We start from the raw sequence: 15,715 nt of genomic DNA, 5'->3' as shown, positions 1-15,715 counted from the left end.
ATTCTCTTAGTGTTGGAAAGCCCTTGCACTCTGCCGGTTTTACTGCCATTGCACGCAGATGGGTTTCCACACTAGTGCTTTTCTATCGTCTTAAAGTCCGTGCCTTTCTTTCAGGGTGCTGTCAACTTGTTTGTCGTTATAAACAGCCACAGTTCAGCCTCAGTTATCCCCCTTCGTCCACCATCGCCACGATACAGGATGCGAGGCAAAGCACTGCACTTGAGTGATCCTTGACATGGACCTCAAGGAGAGCATGTCCTATTGCATGCGGGTTAGACGCGTCCACTCCCCGCCCCACGAAAAAAGGCGTCGGCTGATATGGTCTCGGATCTGGGGAAGGGCCCTCCTTAAGACTGAGCCATACTATGCAGCCACTTCTGCACAGTGGGATAGGACCTCTACTCTCGCCTGTATTGTTTTAAGAAAACAGAAAGGGGGAACTGTGGTGAGCCGCTTCTGCCGTTTATGCAAATTATGGTCACCATTACATGATGGCGCTGGCTCCGCTGTGGTCTGTGACAAACAACTCCTTGTTTGGGAGAGTTGGCGCATGACTTTTCATCACTCTATGAGAAAGCTCCACGTGGCTGCTTTGCATTGGGGCTTGAGATGCTTTATTAAGGCTGGGAGGGGCATCCGAGGGGAGAAGAAGAACTATCAGGGGCCTGAATAAAGTTGTTGAAAGAAGATTCTTGGGTTGTGTCTTTCTTGCGGGCAAGAAGTCGCGCGCAACAACGCAACAATTATCTATTAATCAGACAAAGGAGAACAAGGATCCTGAGAGGGAGCAGATGGGTATAAACTGTCCTTTGATCATAAGACTGATGTCATACTCACATACACACCCTTCCCATGCCCATCCCTCACCAAGTTTCCTTTAAAAGAAGGGCCTAAGAACCCCCAAAATTATTTCTTTGTTTAGATAGCCCAGATTCTTTCTTGAGAATGAAGCTACTTTCTTAATAAATATCTGTGTCTCTGACTGACATCCACTGAAATTCTTTTCTGTCACATACACCAAAGACCCCACTTATCCTAGGTTGAGTTTCTTCCCCATTTCCAGGAACTCCTCAGACCATCTTTCTGATGACAGAATCTTCAAAAGGGACACTGGATGATCTAGGAGGAAGACTTTATTATACTATACAATAAAGAAAGCAGCCCCTTGTTCTAGATGGAGGCACTTTCTATATTTTAAGACTGGTGGTTATACAAATATCCTTGAAAAGATAGCCTAAAATAAAGATAGTTAGGTTCTAAGATCACAAGACCTTCAGAAATGGGAAAAACCAGGGAGAATTATCTTCCAGGATTGCACCCAATGTGAACATGAACTGGAGAACATATAAGAACATCTAATCACCCACCACTTCTAACTAACACATCTGAAATCCCACAGAAGCCTTGAAATGCAAACATTTCCTAGAACTTGACTTGGGTAAGTAAGCCAAGTTCTATTTCAGTGTCAGTGTCAGACAGAAGTTTGTGGATTTTATTACATGATTAATGGAATTTATTTTTACTTAAATCACAGAAACTATTACTTTTGGATAAATTTTGATGCCACAGTTGAAGGACAGGTATGCTTCAAAGCATGTTTTTAGCACTGTAATTGGCTGAATCATACATATCCTTATCTGTTCTCCATAGTATAGAAGTTCTACTTAAATAATTTAACTTTTAAAAAAGTACTACCACCAGTTAAGATTCCTAGCCATTCTGATTTTCTTAGGGTCTTGAATAAAAATGTATTTTTTTCTTATCAAGCACAACTTTATCAATCCAGTCCATAAATCAAGGATTTTTTTTCCAAATTCTAACTGTTGCTAACTTTAGATGGATTTTCAGGCTATTGACATTATCGCTGGAGATTATGCAATTTTTATAGGTGATCTTTGGATTAAATATTACATGAAGCATAATTTTGAAATCATAAAAGCATCTAAGAAGAAATGAACAATGAATACTATGTGGGCAGTATGACATAAAAATTAATTTCTCAATGCAAATAATTTTGCAGTAATAAATGAAGTAAATAGAAAGAAAATATGATGATAGGAATGCTGGCACTACTGCTATTTAAAAAAAGAAAAAAAAAAGAGGTATGTCACCAAAGGGCTCAGTGAAGGTCACATCAACATAAGTGAAAAAATTGGTTGTGATAAAAAAATGGGACATCCCAGAGTATGTGATATATTCAAAAATCTTCAAGAAAATTGTGAAGATATTTCACAACACTGACAGTGTAAAAGATAAAATGTGGGAAGTTGATTCAAACTAGAAAGAAATAAAAAATTTACCAAGACACAGAAAGGATCTGTGATAAAAGTTATATGATGAAAAGGTTAGAACTATTGAAATTATTTTTCAAAAGATTTTTCATAAACATTTTAATTCTCATTTAAATTACAATGCATCAAATACATATTTTACTGTTTTAAACATTTTTGTTCATTCCTAACCTATAGTAACAGAGTTTTTAATGTTTTGATGCACTTTCTATAAGTACTGCAACTCAGAAAGCAAAGTAAGTTGGCAGTTAATATGCTCCAGTGATTATCTCCCCACAGACACACAGATGTGAAAGACTCTCAGGACCAAATCACCTTCACAACAGCTAAGGAAATCAGGTCAGAGACTATAGTGCCTGCTTTTAGAATAATGAATTCAAAAGGTGCATTGAATAAGGTAAGAAGAAAAGAGTGATCATGCCAAGTAGTCCTGTGGAGAGACACCTGTTGCTGGGAAGGGAAGAGAGAATGAAGTCAGGTTTTAGACTTGAAACCCAGGACCAGACCTCCCATGGTGAAATCTGGTACTGGGAAAACTCCAGACCCCTGCTGGAAGTACTGGATGGACCAGTGCCACTGAAACCCAGACAACACTGAGCGCATTCCGCGACTTTGGGTGGCAAAGTGGGAAGAAAGACTGTACTTGCTGGGATCTACCACAAGGAGTAGATCTTGGAGTCCAGTGCCCAGCCCACACTATTTCTGGCACAAATAATTTAACATTAACGTTTTTTTATTTATTTTCTTTCTTCCTTTCTTGTGGTTCTGGGGATCTAACCCAGGTCCTATGCATGGTAGGCAAGTGTTCTACCTCTGCACTATATCCTCAGTCCCTCATGGGTATATAAGGTTCACATAAGTTCCCCTGACAAGAGTAATCTTTAAAAAAACAAAACAAAACAAACAAAACAAAACTATTCTACTTGCAGAGCACCTTCTACTAGGTCAATAAGGATTAAAGAACAAATCACCCGAACTTCTTGCCAAAAATTCTCCATAGTATACACCACATCAACTCTCAAGACACAAATTAAATTGTTATTTAGTGATCCTAGCTTTGCTGAGATAATCTCGTCAGATTTATATGGGAAGCAGACATAGAAGTTGTAATATGACCTATGTGCATAATCACTCAATTAAATAAAATTAAATGACTGGCTTCCATGTTGAGTAACAACTTGTTGACCTGATGGCTTAATTTGTGTAAAGACTGAATTTGTATATAAATAGCCACACATTTGTTGATGGTATTGCCATGGGCATTAGGGAGCCGGTCTAAATATGAATATCTTCAAGATTTTATTGGTATATACAGGTTTGTTTAGATTTGATGTTTTTTTTCTTTTAATAAATGCAAGTTTAAGTGCTAGTTTAGAAATTTGTTGAGATCCATTTAATTTATTGAATATTTTGTTCTTGTAGTGTGTGTGTGTGTGTGTGTGTGTGTGTGTGAGAGAGAGAGAGAGAGAGAGAGATTAAAAGAACAAAGACTCAAAATAATCTGGAATTATTTCAAATAGGAATCTACTTTTAGTGTTTTTGTTTTTCTTTAGGGTCCTCTTTTTGTAGCTTAATTTTCTTTTTAAAAATCTTCTATTTTATAACAAGTAGTCATGAAATATGTATACATTTATGACTATTTTTAATATTAGGCTATTGTTGGATATCTTATGTAACTACGTGTGTGTGTGTGTGTGTGTGTGTGTGTGTGTGTTTATCCTTTTAATCATACCACATTGTCTGGGAGTAAGTTTCAGGATGTGTTTATTTCTGGTTTTCACTCTAGGGGTGCAATATAGTGCAATTTATAAGTTACAACTAAATCAAAATTAATCTCTCTTCTTTCTTAAAAAATGAAAATAAGTCAATCAAAACAAAGGCATTGAGTTTTTTCAAATAGCATTTAATATTGAAAAACAGCAGGCTTTAAAAACTTTAAAAACATAGCAAGTGAACATGAAAAATTGACTGAAATGATCTATAAACTGAATAAGGAAGTGAGTGAAATTACCATCTTGACTGGAGAAATCATTCTGTATGGTAATAAGTATGCATGTTGAATGAAAAAATAAAGATAGTAAATTTGGGATCTCAACTTGTTCTTTCAAGTTTGTTGTGTATAGCCCAACATAGAAACATAATACTAAATGCAGTTTAGAGAAACAAACAAACAAACATTGACTCAGTTTTAGAAGAATTTTTTTCCCAAATATAATTTCAGCTATGTATGTAATTTAGGGGATAAATATCTAGAATGATTATTGGTAAAAATTTTCATTTGTGTATTTTCTTGGTATTACTTAAGAAGTATCTCTGTGTTATCTTTTCAGTGTTTTCCTACATTGGAGCAGAAATTCAGATATTAATTAACCCTGTGAATTTGCCTGAAAACATGGCCCCTGGAACACAACTCAGTCGGGCTTATGATAAAGATGTGGCAGGAAAAGCAGATGCATATCGCTTTCTGAATAAAACAAAGGATTTTGTCATTGATGCAAGTAAATGAATATTAGCATTTGTATATTTTTATTTATTTTATATTTATTATTTAAGATTTAGGCTTAAAAGAAAATGACTTAGTTATACTCAAATGGCATATTGAGTTTTTTGGCATACTTTGCTTTAGTTAATATCTCTAAAGAGATTTCAGATTCTTGCTTTGCCCCTAACTCATGGTGTTCTACAGTGTTTCCAGAAAGAAGTCAAAGTTTTGTTCATTGTTAACCTGAGAGTCACCTCCTTCTTTTCAGGGAAAACAAAAACAAACAAACAAAAAAAACCAGCCTTTGAATAATAGAAAAGATGATCCAGTATATATACTACTTTCTAGAAAAACAATTTAAAATATAGTTTGGCTAAGTGAATTGCAAACCTCCCCTCCGCCTCCGAAGTGAATGAACTAGCCAAGACAGGGAGAACTCATACCTGGTCAGGTAGCTGGCAGGGTAGACTATCAGTGGGTGGGTGAAAAAATAGATCCGTTTCCCTTACTTATAATTAAGCAGATGATAACTCTAAAGTGAGATGTATGCTAGAACAACTGTTTTATTTATATTTCCTATAGCTGTTATGTATACATTGATTTTTGTACCATGCTCAGGAAATGTCAAAATATTGCCTGCTATGATTTTTATAAATTTAACATTTTTGAAAATAGCACTATGTCTCACTGGCCATCAGCCAGTGTCACTTCCCTAGAATGCTTTACTGGTGGCTGAGCACAGCTCTATACTCTAAGAATAAGGCCCCTGGTTCCATTTTCTGCAGAGATTAATTCTAACGTTTGCCAACTTGGCTGTTTCCCTTCCTCTCCGTCACTCTAAACCTCAAATTCAGAATAAACCTGAACAACCCTGCTTCCTTGACTAGTGATACTGAAAACCTTCCCCGGGGCACAGGATTTCTGATTCCTGGTGGTCAGACTGCAATAAGACTCACCTCCCTAGAAGCTGATTGCCTGCCCTCTAGATCCAAGTCTTTTTTTTTTTTTTTTTCCGTTTCTTTTTGACCTTGGCTAGAAGTGATAAACCATGGCCTGGTTCCCAGATGAATCACCCTCCTCTTTGCACACCACTTCTTTAATACTAAGGAAATGTCTCAATCTGATTCCGTGGAACTCGGTGCCCCACTCTGCCTCTCATCTTCTGGGTAGTTGCTTAGGATGAAAAGCCACAAATATGCATGTATCCTCTCCCCTATCCTTATCACCATGCTACTCAAAGCTTCCTTTCCTCTAACTTGGCCCGGTATTCTCTTTGCAATGTTATGCCCTCTGAAGTACCATTTATAAATCGATAAATACAATTTTTAAAAATTCCTTACTTTTGCAATCTGTTTCATGACATTCTCTACCTCTTGGCTTTAACCAAAATTGATCATCCCAAGGGACAACTGCAGAGGGCCTTAAGCTGCTATTCTTCCTTCTCCCACACACATCTTGCATCTCTGAGTCAGGAAGTGGGGAGTCAGCATGCTTCTTACCCTGCAAAGCTGATTCCTAACCACTGTTCAGACATTTTTGGGGAAAGATCCCTGCTCATTTGGAGCTCTGGATATTTGGCTCCTCACCACACTAAACTAATCACTCCCCCACAAGCCCTGGGGACTTGAATGCATCCCTCACAGTGTTTCTATTTCAAGTTCTGCCACCATCTCATATGTTACTATGATGTTCACACTCTGTCCTATCCAGCACCCCACATGTAAGACCCTTTACCTTATTCAGTGTAAATCCTGTACCTAAATTCCCATGTCTTTAAAATTAATTACCATTTACTTACTCTTGTGGCTGCATCCAGAACTTCAGCAACCAGAATAACCATTTTTACACTCTTACTTCAGAATCTCACTCTTAGGCCTCTTTCAGCTCTTTTAATTTTCAGTTATTACTATAATATCATGTTGCCATTATCTCTAAGGTCACCAGTTCATTGATTTATTTTCTTTCTTTCTATCATTCATCTCTTCTCTATCCCCTGATTCTGATCCATCTTTCAACTCCTCCTTAACATTTTATCCTTAGATAACCTGCCCTGTGGTTCCTCTTGCAAATTCTCTTCTGGAAAATTCCAGCATGAGATTAACCAATTGTTAATGTTTCCTGCTATGCTTGAGCTATTGGATATTCTTGGAGAAAATCACATGAATCAACATGTTAACATGTCAACCAAAATGTTTTCTGGACATCCTTCAATTTTTTTTAAGTCAGAAAAGAATATTTTCTCTTTTTTACTTCTTCCCTTCTCCTAATCTTTAAGTAGTCTTTTAAGCCTTTTGCATTTCAATAAAATCCACTCTTGCCAAGTGTTCCATTCCTTCTCCTGTCTTCTTTTTGACTTTTTATAGAATATCTCACTTCTCATTAGACTAGATAAATATCTTTAAAGAGTTCTGTACAACACTTTCCCCTCCCACACCTCTCATTTATTCTTCTATGATGTTCAGAATGAATTGTGATAGGTTACCTCATGTTACCATACAGAACAATCCCCTTTATTGGTAAACACAATGCCATATTTTGTCCCGATCACATATAATCTCTCTTTAAGATTTGGAAGTGAAAAAAATCACTCCCTACTTTTTGAAACACATTCATATTTAGATTGCTTTTTACATTATTTTATGCAGATTTTCCCTATTTATCACCTTATCTCCTTTTCCTGTTCTTCTTACTTATTCTCCTTCTTCTTATATTTCCTTTGTTTAATCTGTACATGTTTGCAGGGTGTGATTCAGGGCTATTTAGGTTTCTTTGTATTTATACACTGCACATTTCACCTTGCATCTATCTTGACTAAAACCACACCTATGTATACCTTGACTACAATTACAAAAAGATTCATCTGATCATACACACACACACACACACACACACACACACACACACACAAACACACACACGGTTCAAATATTATGACTCAACTCCAGACCAATGTCTCTACTTCATAGATATATTTTCAAACATATTAAATTAAAGTATTCAAATCTAGACTCAATAATGCTGCTTCTACTTTAACCTTTGTGTGAACTTTATAAAGTTCACCACTTTCCATTAAATATTTTATATTTTAGTCAAAATATATATTTCTTAATGCAAATTTTTCTTCTTTCCCTGGGTCTTTCAATATATTTTCTGCCTCCTTTTCTCCTGACCAAATTTTTCACATCACTATCAATTATTAGTTTGGAAATAATTCCTCCCAAGTAACCACAACATCTACCCTGCTCTCAACACTGCATAAAATATTCCTTTTTGTATTTTTAATCCACTTTATTTAGCAGCTTTATTTCCTTGATTGTACCTCTTGAGCCCAAGGACTGTGCCTGATTCAGTTGTTTTCCCTGTTTTATTAGTGTCTATCCCTATACCAATAAATTCATGTCTGCATTTCCAATTCTTATCCCACCACTTTGAATCTGCATTCCTCCCTTATCTGTCTTAAGAGACTATGTAATGAACTCCTTCAAAACATGTGGCTTTAAACAACACTGAGTTGGCTAAATGATTCTTCCCCTGTTCTTGCTTGGGTTCATTCTTAAGTCTAAGTTCTAAAGATCTGATTAATCTCAGGAAACTACAGGTTTGTTTCTGAAATTAATGTACCCATGTCATCTAAATTAATCTGTTTCCTTTTAGCTTCTCTAAGGTGCTGTGTTACCTAGGTTTCTATCAGTGTGAGAAATATCTGAGATAATTCAACCTGTAGAAAGTTTTATTTTGATATTTGAAAGCTACAATCCATTCTTGGTTGGTCCTGTTGCTTTTAGTCCTGTGGCAAGGTAGTACATCATGGTGGGAGTACACTGGTGAGAAAAACCTCTCGTCTGATGGCTGGTAAAAGAGAGAAAGAAGAAAAGACTGGAATAAAACAGTCCCCTTCAAGGGCATGCCCCAGTGACCCAAAGACCTCTCACTTGGCTGTACTTCTTAAAAATTCCACCATATTCCAATAGTACCAAGATAGAGAACCAATCCTTGAACACATAGGACTTTGGGAGACATTTAAGATACAAACTGGAGTAGAAACCATAGCCTTCTGATGCTATTCCTGGTGGCCCATCTACAATATCCTGAGACTACACTAGCACTGGGAAGATAGGTTCCACTTAATAACATACTGTAGAAATGTCTTCCTTTGATAGTTGGTGCTTCTAGGCCCTAAATGGTTCTAGTTGTTTCTAGTGTGCCACAGCTTATTTGGTACATTGTCAATATGGGTACTGGGACTTTTCCTGTTATATCTTCATACCAAAATATGGAGCAAAAAATCTTTCTTGGGGGTTAAAGGAGAACTATGAGACCATTCAATCAAGTTTTAGTTCCTTTAATCATTCTAGAGAAGACTCACTAGGAGACACCACGTTAAACATATATCAAATGGTCGATTCTATTAATATTCCCTTGAGGTTTGATTCAATACCTCATTTTGAGATAGTTTCTTGAATTATGTACAAGGAATCTATAAGCTCCATTTCAGTTTGAAAAAAGGTTCAGGTTGGGTTATGCTGGTTTCTTGTTATGTCTTGATTTGACTTGACTCTTATCATTCCATAAAGCTGAAAAGCAAAATTTATATAAATTTGTAGGAAATTTATTTGTTTCAGGGAAACTTGCTTCTTTGTCTTTATTAAATTCATTATAAAAGCATAATTAGTATATATTTTAAACACACGTTGCTACTTGATAATAGTGAATTTCTCAAAATACAGAATAATTTTTTTCTAATTCAGTAGATTTTATGACTCGAAGCTTTAAAAAAAGCACTACAGATATTTCATCAACTTTTAAAATAATTTATTTACTAATAGTTTATAATTCATTTTAAAATGTCCAGATTTAGGAGGAAGGGAAAAGGGAGGTACTGTAGGATGGAATTAACCAAATTATGCTATGGGCATGTGCAACTATATCACAATGAATCACAATGCTATGTGTAACTATAATGCACCCATTCAAAATTAATTTTTAAATTTCATATTTAATAGAATACTTATATTGCTAATAGTAACAAAATAAAAACTTTCATTTTTATCAGTGTCTATATTTTTCTTCCTTTCATATATACCTTTCTTGTCTTAACTGGTTCTTTTACTCTCAGGTGTTAGCCTAGTCCAGTATGGAATTGGTTACTGTTGCAATCAGTAGCACAAATAATCATCTTTTCTGACAGTATGCCTCCTTTGATAACAGAGAATTCTTGCCAAACCTGTGTTATAATTTTATGGTAAACTCATACAACTAAGGAGGTTAGATATAAAATAATATTTTTTGCTCTTTTAATAAAAAGTAGACATGAATGTACTCACAATGTGATCGGTCATTGATGGCCCCTGTTGTCTTTGGCAATGATTTTCAATGAAAATATTTGAGGGGAAAATACAGTTGATTAAGAATGTGTGTCTAAATTATAAACCAATTTGAAAAGAAAAGAAAACTCTAGCTTTTGCTATCCTTTTGCATATTTGAATACTTTTTAATGAGGTGGCTAAAAATTAAAAATGCAGACTAATTGCATTCCCAGCTTTTAAAAATTCATTAAAAATTCATATGATGCTTGTTAATTGGGTAATATTGGTTAGATCATGTCATTTCTGATTTACATTCATTATAAAACAGTTAAAATGTGTAATTATAACACCTTTTAATATGTAAAAGGTATGTTTCTTAGACTGATGATAATTATAATTTTTGGATTATTTCTTTACTAGGTTCTGGTGTAATCACTTCTACCAAAATTTTTAATTACGAAACTGATCCAATAAGGTTTCTATTTATAGTTGATACTGGAGGACTCATGAGACGTGTTCTGATTATTAATATCATTGATGTTCCTGAACCTCCAAACTGTACTGCTGATCCACAGTTTTCTTCAGGCACAGGTATCACACATCATTTTCCTATGTTTACTTTCAGTAGAGGCCAGGGCTACTTTTCATGTAGAGATGATTAGTGAAGTTTTATTATGTATATAATGTGTTTATATAAGTATATGAAAATATGTGCAGACATTCATGTATATAAGAAAACACATTACCCCTATTTCTCCCTATGGAATAGATTGAAAACAGTTTTACTATATAGAAATTTTCACTTTTCTAAAAAAATTAGGGCTTGAATTGAGGGGTGCTTTGCCACTGAGCCATATCCTGGGTCATTTTTATTTTAAGACAGGGTTTCACTTAGTTGCTCAGAGCCTCATTAAAATTGATGAGGCTGGCCTCAACTTGCTATCCTCCTGCCTCAGCCTCCTGAAATGCAGAGATTACAGGCAAGTGCTACCATGCCCAGCAGCCAAGAGATTTTATGTGTGGACTTGCAAAAGAAATAAGTCAGGGGAGACAAAGTAAAAGTTTCACTTTTAGGTAAATTCTAATAAAGGTAGTTTTAAGAATGTCTGTCCTTGTCCAATGGGTAGTGGGAATCCTTTGAAGTATGGTAAGCTGATAGGTATTTTGAGTTGATTTATCTGGTTGGACACAGAGAAAGATTGGAAGGAGACAGAAGTAGGCTGAGTGAGCAAGCATTGCTAAGGGCCAGATTATATATATATATATATATATATATATATATATATATATATATATANTATATATATATATATATATATATATATATATATATATATATATATATATACACATACATATATATACATATACACACACACACATATATATATATGTGTATATATATATATTTTTTTTTATTTGTTATAATTAGTTACCCATGACAGTAGAATGCATTTTGACACATCATACATAAATGGAGTATAACCTCATTCTTCTGGTTGCACATGATGTAGAGTTACATAGGTTGTAGTAAAATATGTAGTATGTTGTGTAGTCATATATGCATATAGGGTAACAATGTCTAAATCATTCGACTATCCTTCCTACTCCTATCCCCCTCCATCCCTTCATTCACCTCTGTCTAACAAAAAGTACCTGTATTCTTCCCTTGCCTCTCCCCCTTACTGTGAATTAGCATCTGCATATTAGAGAAAACAGAGAACTTTGGTTCTTTGGGATTGGCTTATTTTGATTAGCATGATATTTTCCAGCTCTATCCAATAAATATTTTAAGATATGCATATCACCATATCACAAAGCAAAATTGAATACATTATTTATACAGTATTTAAATAATAAGAAAGAACACAAATAGCTAGACAGTTTTCCTGATAAAATTTTCATAGTATAATAGTAGTAACCACAACAAGTATAAATTTTCTTTGCTATTGGTCTATTAATAAGAAGAATGGATTTTCTTTTTGAGGTATATAGAAAATTCCTTTATAGGGTAGGATTTTTAAATAACTCACTATCAGTGAATGACTTTCCTCGCTTGATTAAACAAATGAACTACTCAGAATCTTATTTTGGTTGTAGTCTTAATTTTGTGAATAAAATTTGTCATGAAACATTTAGATTAAAATTTTCTACTTTTTCTGACCATTGATTTCCATGTAAGTGAAGACATTGGGATGAGAGCTTAGTCAAACACATGCCTGAGTCAACTGGGACCCTCAACTCACATGACATGCATTATATTCTTTTAGCAGAGTTATAGAGCCATTGTATAAAATACACTTCTTCACCACATAATTCAACAGCATATTTCACACTCCATCATGACTTAAAATCGTATTATTCAAAGTCCTCTTTTCTCTTCCTGTTTTCCCGTGATGGGTAGGCATGGTGATTAGGAACAGTATGGTACTGAGAATGCTATTATGACTGGATTACTCAAATTCATATTTGAAGTGAAGAGAGCACCATGCACGGTGTCATTCCTGTCACTCAATGTGCAATGCAGCAAAAATGCAGCAAGAGACATTCTGTAACAAGGGGGTATATATGTTGCCTGTTAGTATTTTATTTATAAACACTGAAATTTGATTTCATATAGATTTCATGCATCACAAAATATTAGTATTCTGTGGTTTTTAAAAAACATTTATATTTAAAAACCATTTAAAAAACTTTTAACTATTTTTATTTAAAACTTTAAAACCTCTTCTCAGCTCATAGAGCACATACAGTCATCAGTCTTGATTTGGCTCAGAAAGACTAGCAGAGTAGAAAGAGGAAGAGAAGTTATCAGGTTATTTCAATAATCTAGGGAAGGAATGATAGAGTTTGGCCTAAGGAGGTGACAGAGATAAAGAGAAAAGGGCAGTCTTGAGATATTCAGATAAGAAATTAATCTGCTGAGGAATTAAAAAGAAAGCAAGGGAGGACAAATCTCAGAATTGTGATTTGCATGACTGTTGTAGTAAGCCTCAGGTAAGGTAGGATAGCATAGAAGTAAACCAAATTTGAACAGAGAATCCTGAGTTCCCCCTTGAATGTCATATTTGATATGCCTTTGTTATGTCAAAGGAGAGATTTAAGTTAGCAGTTGAGCTCAGAGGTCTTGCTTAGGACTATAAATGTTTTGTAATTGAAACCATGGATTTGGATGAAATCACTCAGACACAATAGAGAATTAGAATAAAAGCAGGCCTAAGGCCAAACCTTGAAAAACTCCTACACTTAATGACGTGGGGAAGAAACTGAGCTTGCCAAAGACACTAACAAAGAGTGACTGGGGTTGTAGTAGAAGATGGAGAGAGTTACGCCATGAATGGCAAAGGGACAGGTTTCAAAAGAGTGCCAGGTGGTTAGCTGGCTGAATTCAAGTCAACCAAGATGGGGGATTACAGAGTTCACTGCATTTAACTGGTGATGAAAGAGAAATGATAACTCATGAGTCTGGGAACGATGTTATGGGTAATAGAAGGTGGAAGACAGAATGGAGCAGATTGGTGAGATTGTAAAGAGAAAACACTTCTGTAGAAATTTGAATGTGAAATTAGAGAGAAAGCAGATCTGTATAAGAATTTCAAGACTGGTGTCTGGTTTACCTCTTTAAAAAAAAAGAATTGTTGCATTATACACACTAGTGGAATTCTTTGCTATGTATTTGCACATCACATAATATAACAATGAAATATGTTCATTTCTGTTCCCCAGTACTTTCCCTTTCCCTCCCTGATTTACTTCTTTTTAAAAGGAGATGTATGGGTTATTTTACAAAGGAGAAAAATTGATTTTACTGGGAGAAGTTGAAAACACATGAAAAAGATAGTAGAAAAGAGATGGAATCAAGGTGTAGTGGAAATTAATGAATAATCTATCAATCTAGCTGACCCATCTGTCTTGTAAACTTTTACATGCCCACATTTACAATTTTATTTTATTTTGATGTTTAACAACTGTAAAAAGTCTCAAAAATTTAAATCTCAAAGATTACACTTGAAACACAATTTTCAAAAAAAGTGCTTCAGAGTTGTGGGTCCCAGTTCATTTGGGTGTGTGCCTGACAGAAATTTTCTTGATTATTGCATTTAAAATATAGTACTTCAAAAATATGATCTATTATTCTAAATAATATTTATTATCTCTAGATTTGAAAAATCATAACTGTGAACTGTAAACTTCTTTTAGAAACATAAAAGAAGCAAAATAGGGGCTGGGTTGTGGCTCTGTGGTAAAGCACTCACCTAGCACGTGCGAGGCCCTGGGTTCTATCCTCAGGACCACATAAAAAATAAATAAATAAAATAGACGTATTGTGTCAAGTACAACTAAAAAAATATTTTAAGAAAAGAAGCAAAATATTTACCTTTTTGAAGTTTGGACCCCATAAAACAAAATTATTCATTTTATTAAGTGAGCCATATCAAATCTGTTTAAAGTTGACTGTAAAACTAATATAGGATTTTTGTAGATGCAACTCTATTATACTGTGTTCAAATATCACATCCAGGGGCTGGGGCTGGGGCTCAGTGGTAGAGCGCTTGCCTGGCATGTGAGGCACTAGGTTCAATTCTCACCACTACTAATAAATAAATAAGATAAAGGTCTGTCAACAACTAAAATAAATTTTAAAAAACCCACATCTAGTTCCTAAATTAAAAAAAAAAACCCACATCTAGTTTCTAAAGAACTAGAGAAGGAAACAAATTACATTTAAAAATATAACATTTATTCCATTATGTTGCTACAAAAGCATTTTTAATCAAATTTTACTATGATCCATATGTTTTCTGATAACATGTGTAGTTATTTTTCAAAACAAACACAGACATAGCAACCCACTTTCAATAATGATATTTATATATACATTTGAATAAGTAACAAGAATCCTTTCTTCTTTTCTTCCTATCTTAGTTAAATGGTAAGACACCAGATCATCTCACCTGAGTCCTCCTGGTCTTTTAGACCCCTGGATCTCAAGGGCCACTAAAAGCACTTGAGTCTTATAATCACCTACTTTATGTTTTCTGTTCCCTTCTGTCCCTGACCAGGATATGAGGGGATAGAAGGTGTACACTCGAGGATGACAGAACTCCTACAAGAGATTATGGATTATTAAGACTTTGCTGGTTAAGATTTGGAATCTGTATATGGGATTTCACCTGCTTTGAGAACTTAATGGCTGTTCAGGAATCTTGCCAACTTTGCTTTTCCCAGACAATTCTTCCAGAAGTACTTAGAAATCTTAGTGTAATTCCTACAGATGTGCAGTGCTCTTTTTTTTTTTTTTTTTTTTTTTTGCCAAGAGAAGGAAGGTTAACTGTGTAAATGTTGAAGAAAAGTCAAGTAAGATGGACAGTGAGCATCCACTTGGGGTCCATTGGTCTGGCATCATGGAGGCAATGAATAACATTTGGGGAGCAGTTTCTATTTGTAGAGAGAAGCAAAGACTGATGAGGAGATGAAGAAGAATATAAACTGTGGCCCTGAGGGGTAGGAAAAAGACAGGAAGATAGCTAGGGTATGCTTAGAATAAAGGATATTTTTGTTTTCTTTTTTTCTTTCCTTCCTTCTTTCCTTCCTTCCTTCCTTCCTTCCTCCCTCCCTCCCTTCCTTCCTCCCTC

General features: G+C 35.0%; 1 protein-coding gene across 1 annotated transcript in view; it reads left to right on the top strand.

Moving 5' to 3' along the window:
- The first annotated feature begins 3,572 nt into the window (after window positions 1-3,572).
- The window catches only part of LOC125611345 (protocadherin Fat 1-like), a 146,019-nt gene continuing 133,876 nt past the window's right edge, over window positions 3,573-15,715 (top strand). Inside the window, exons 1-3 of the mRNA XM_048785927.1 lie at window positions 3,573-3,606; window positions 4,622-4,789; window positions 10,500-10,670. Coding sequence (XP_048641884.1) covers window positions 3,573-3,606; window positions 4,622-4,789; window positions 10,500-10,670 — 373 coding nt within the window. The remainder of the gene's footprint in view (window positions 3,607-4,621; window positions 4,790-10,499; window positions 10,671-15,715) is intronic.

This window comes from Marmota marmota, unplaced genomic scaffold (assembly GCF_001458135.2).
Source record: "Marmota marmota marmota unplaced genomic scaffold, marMar, whole genome shotgun sequence".
Lineage (NCBI taxonomy): Eukaryota > Metazoa > Chordata > Mammalia > Rodentia > Sciuridae > Marmota > Marmota marmota.
This window is presented reverse-complemented; position numbering and strand designations above follow the sequence as displayed.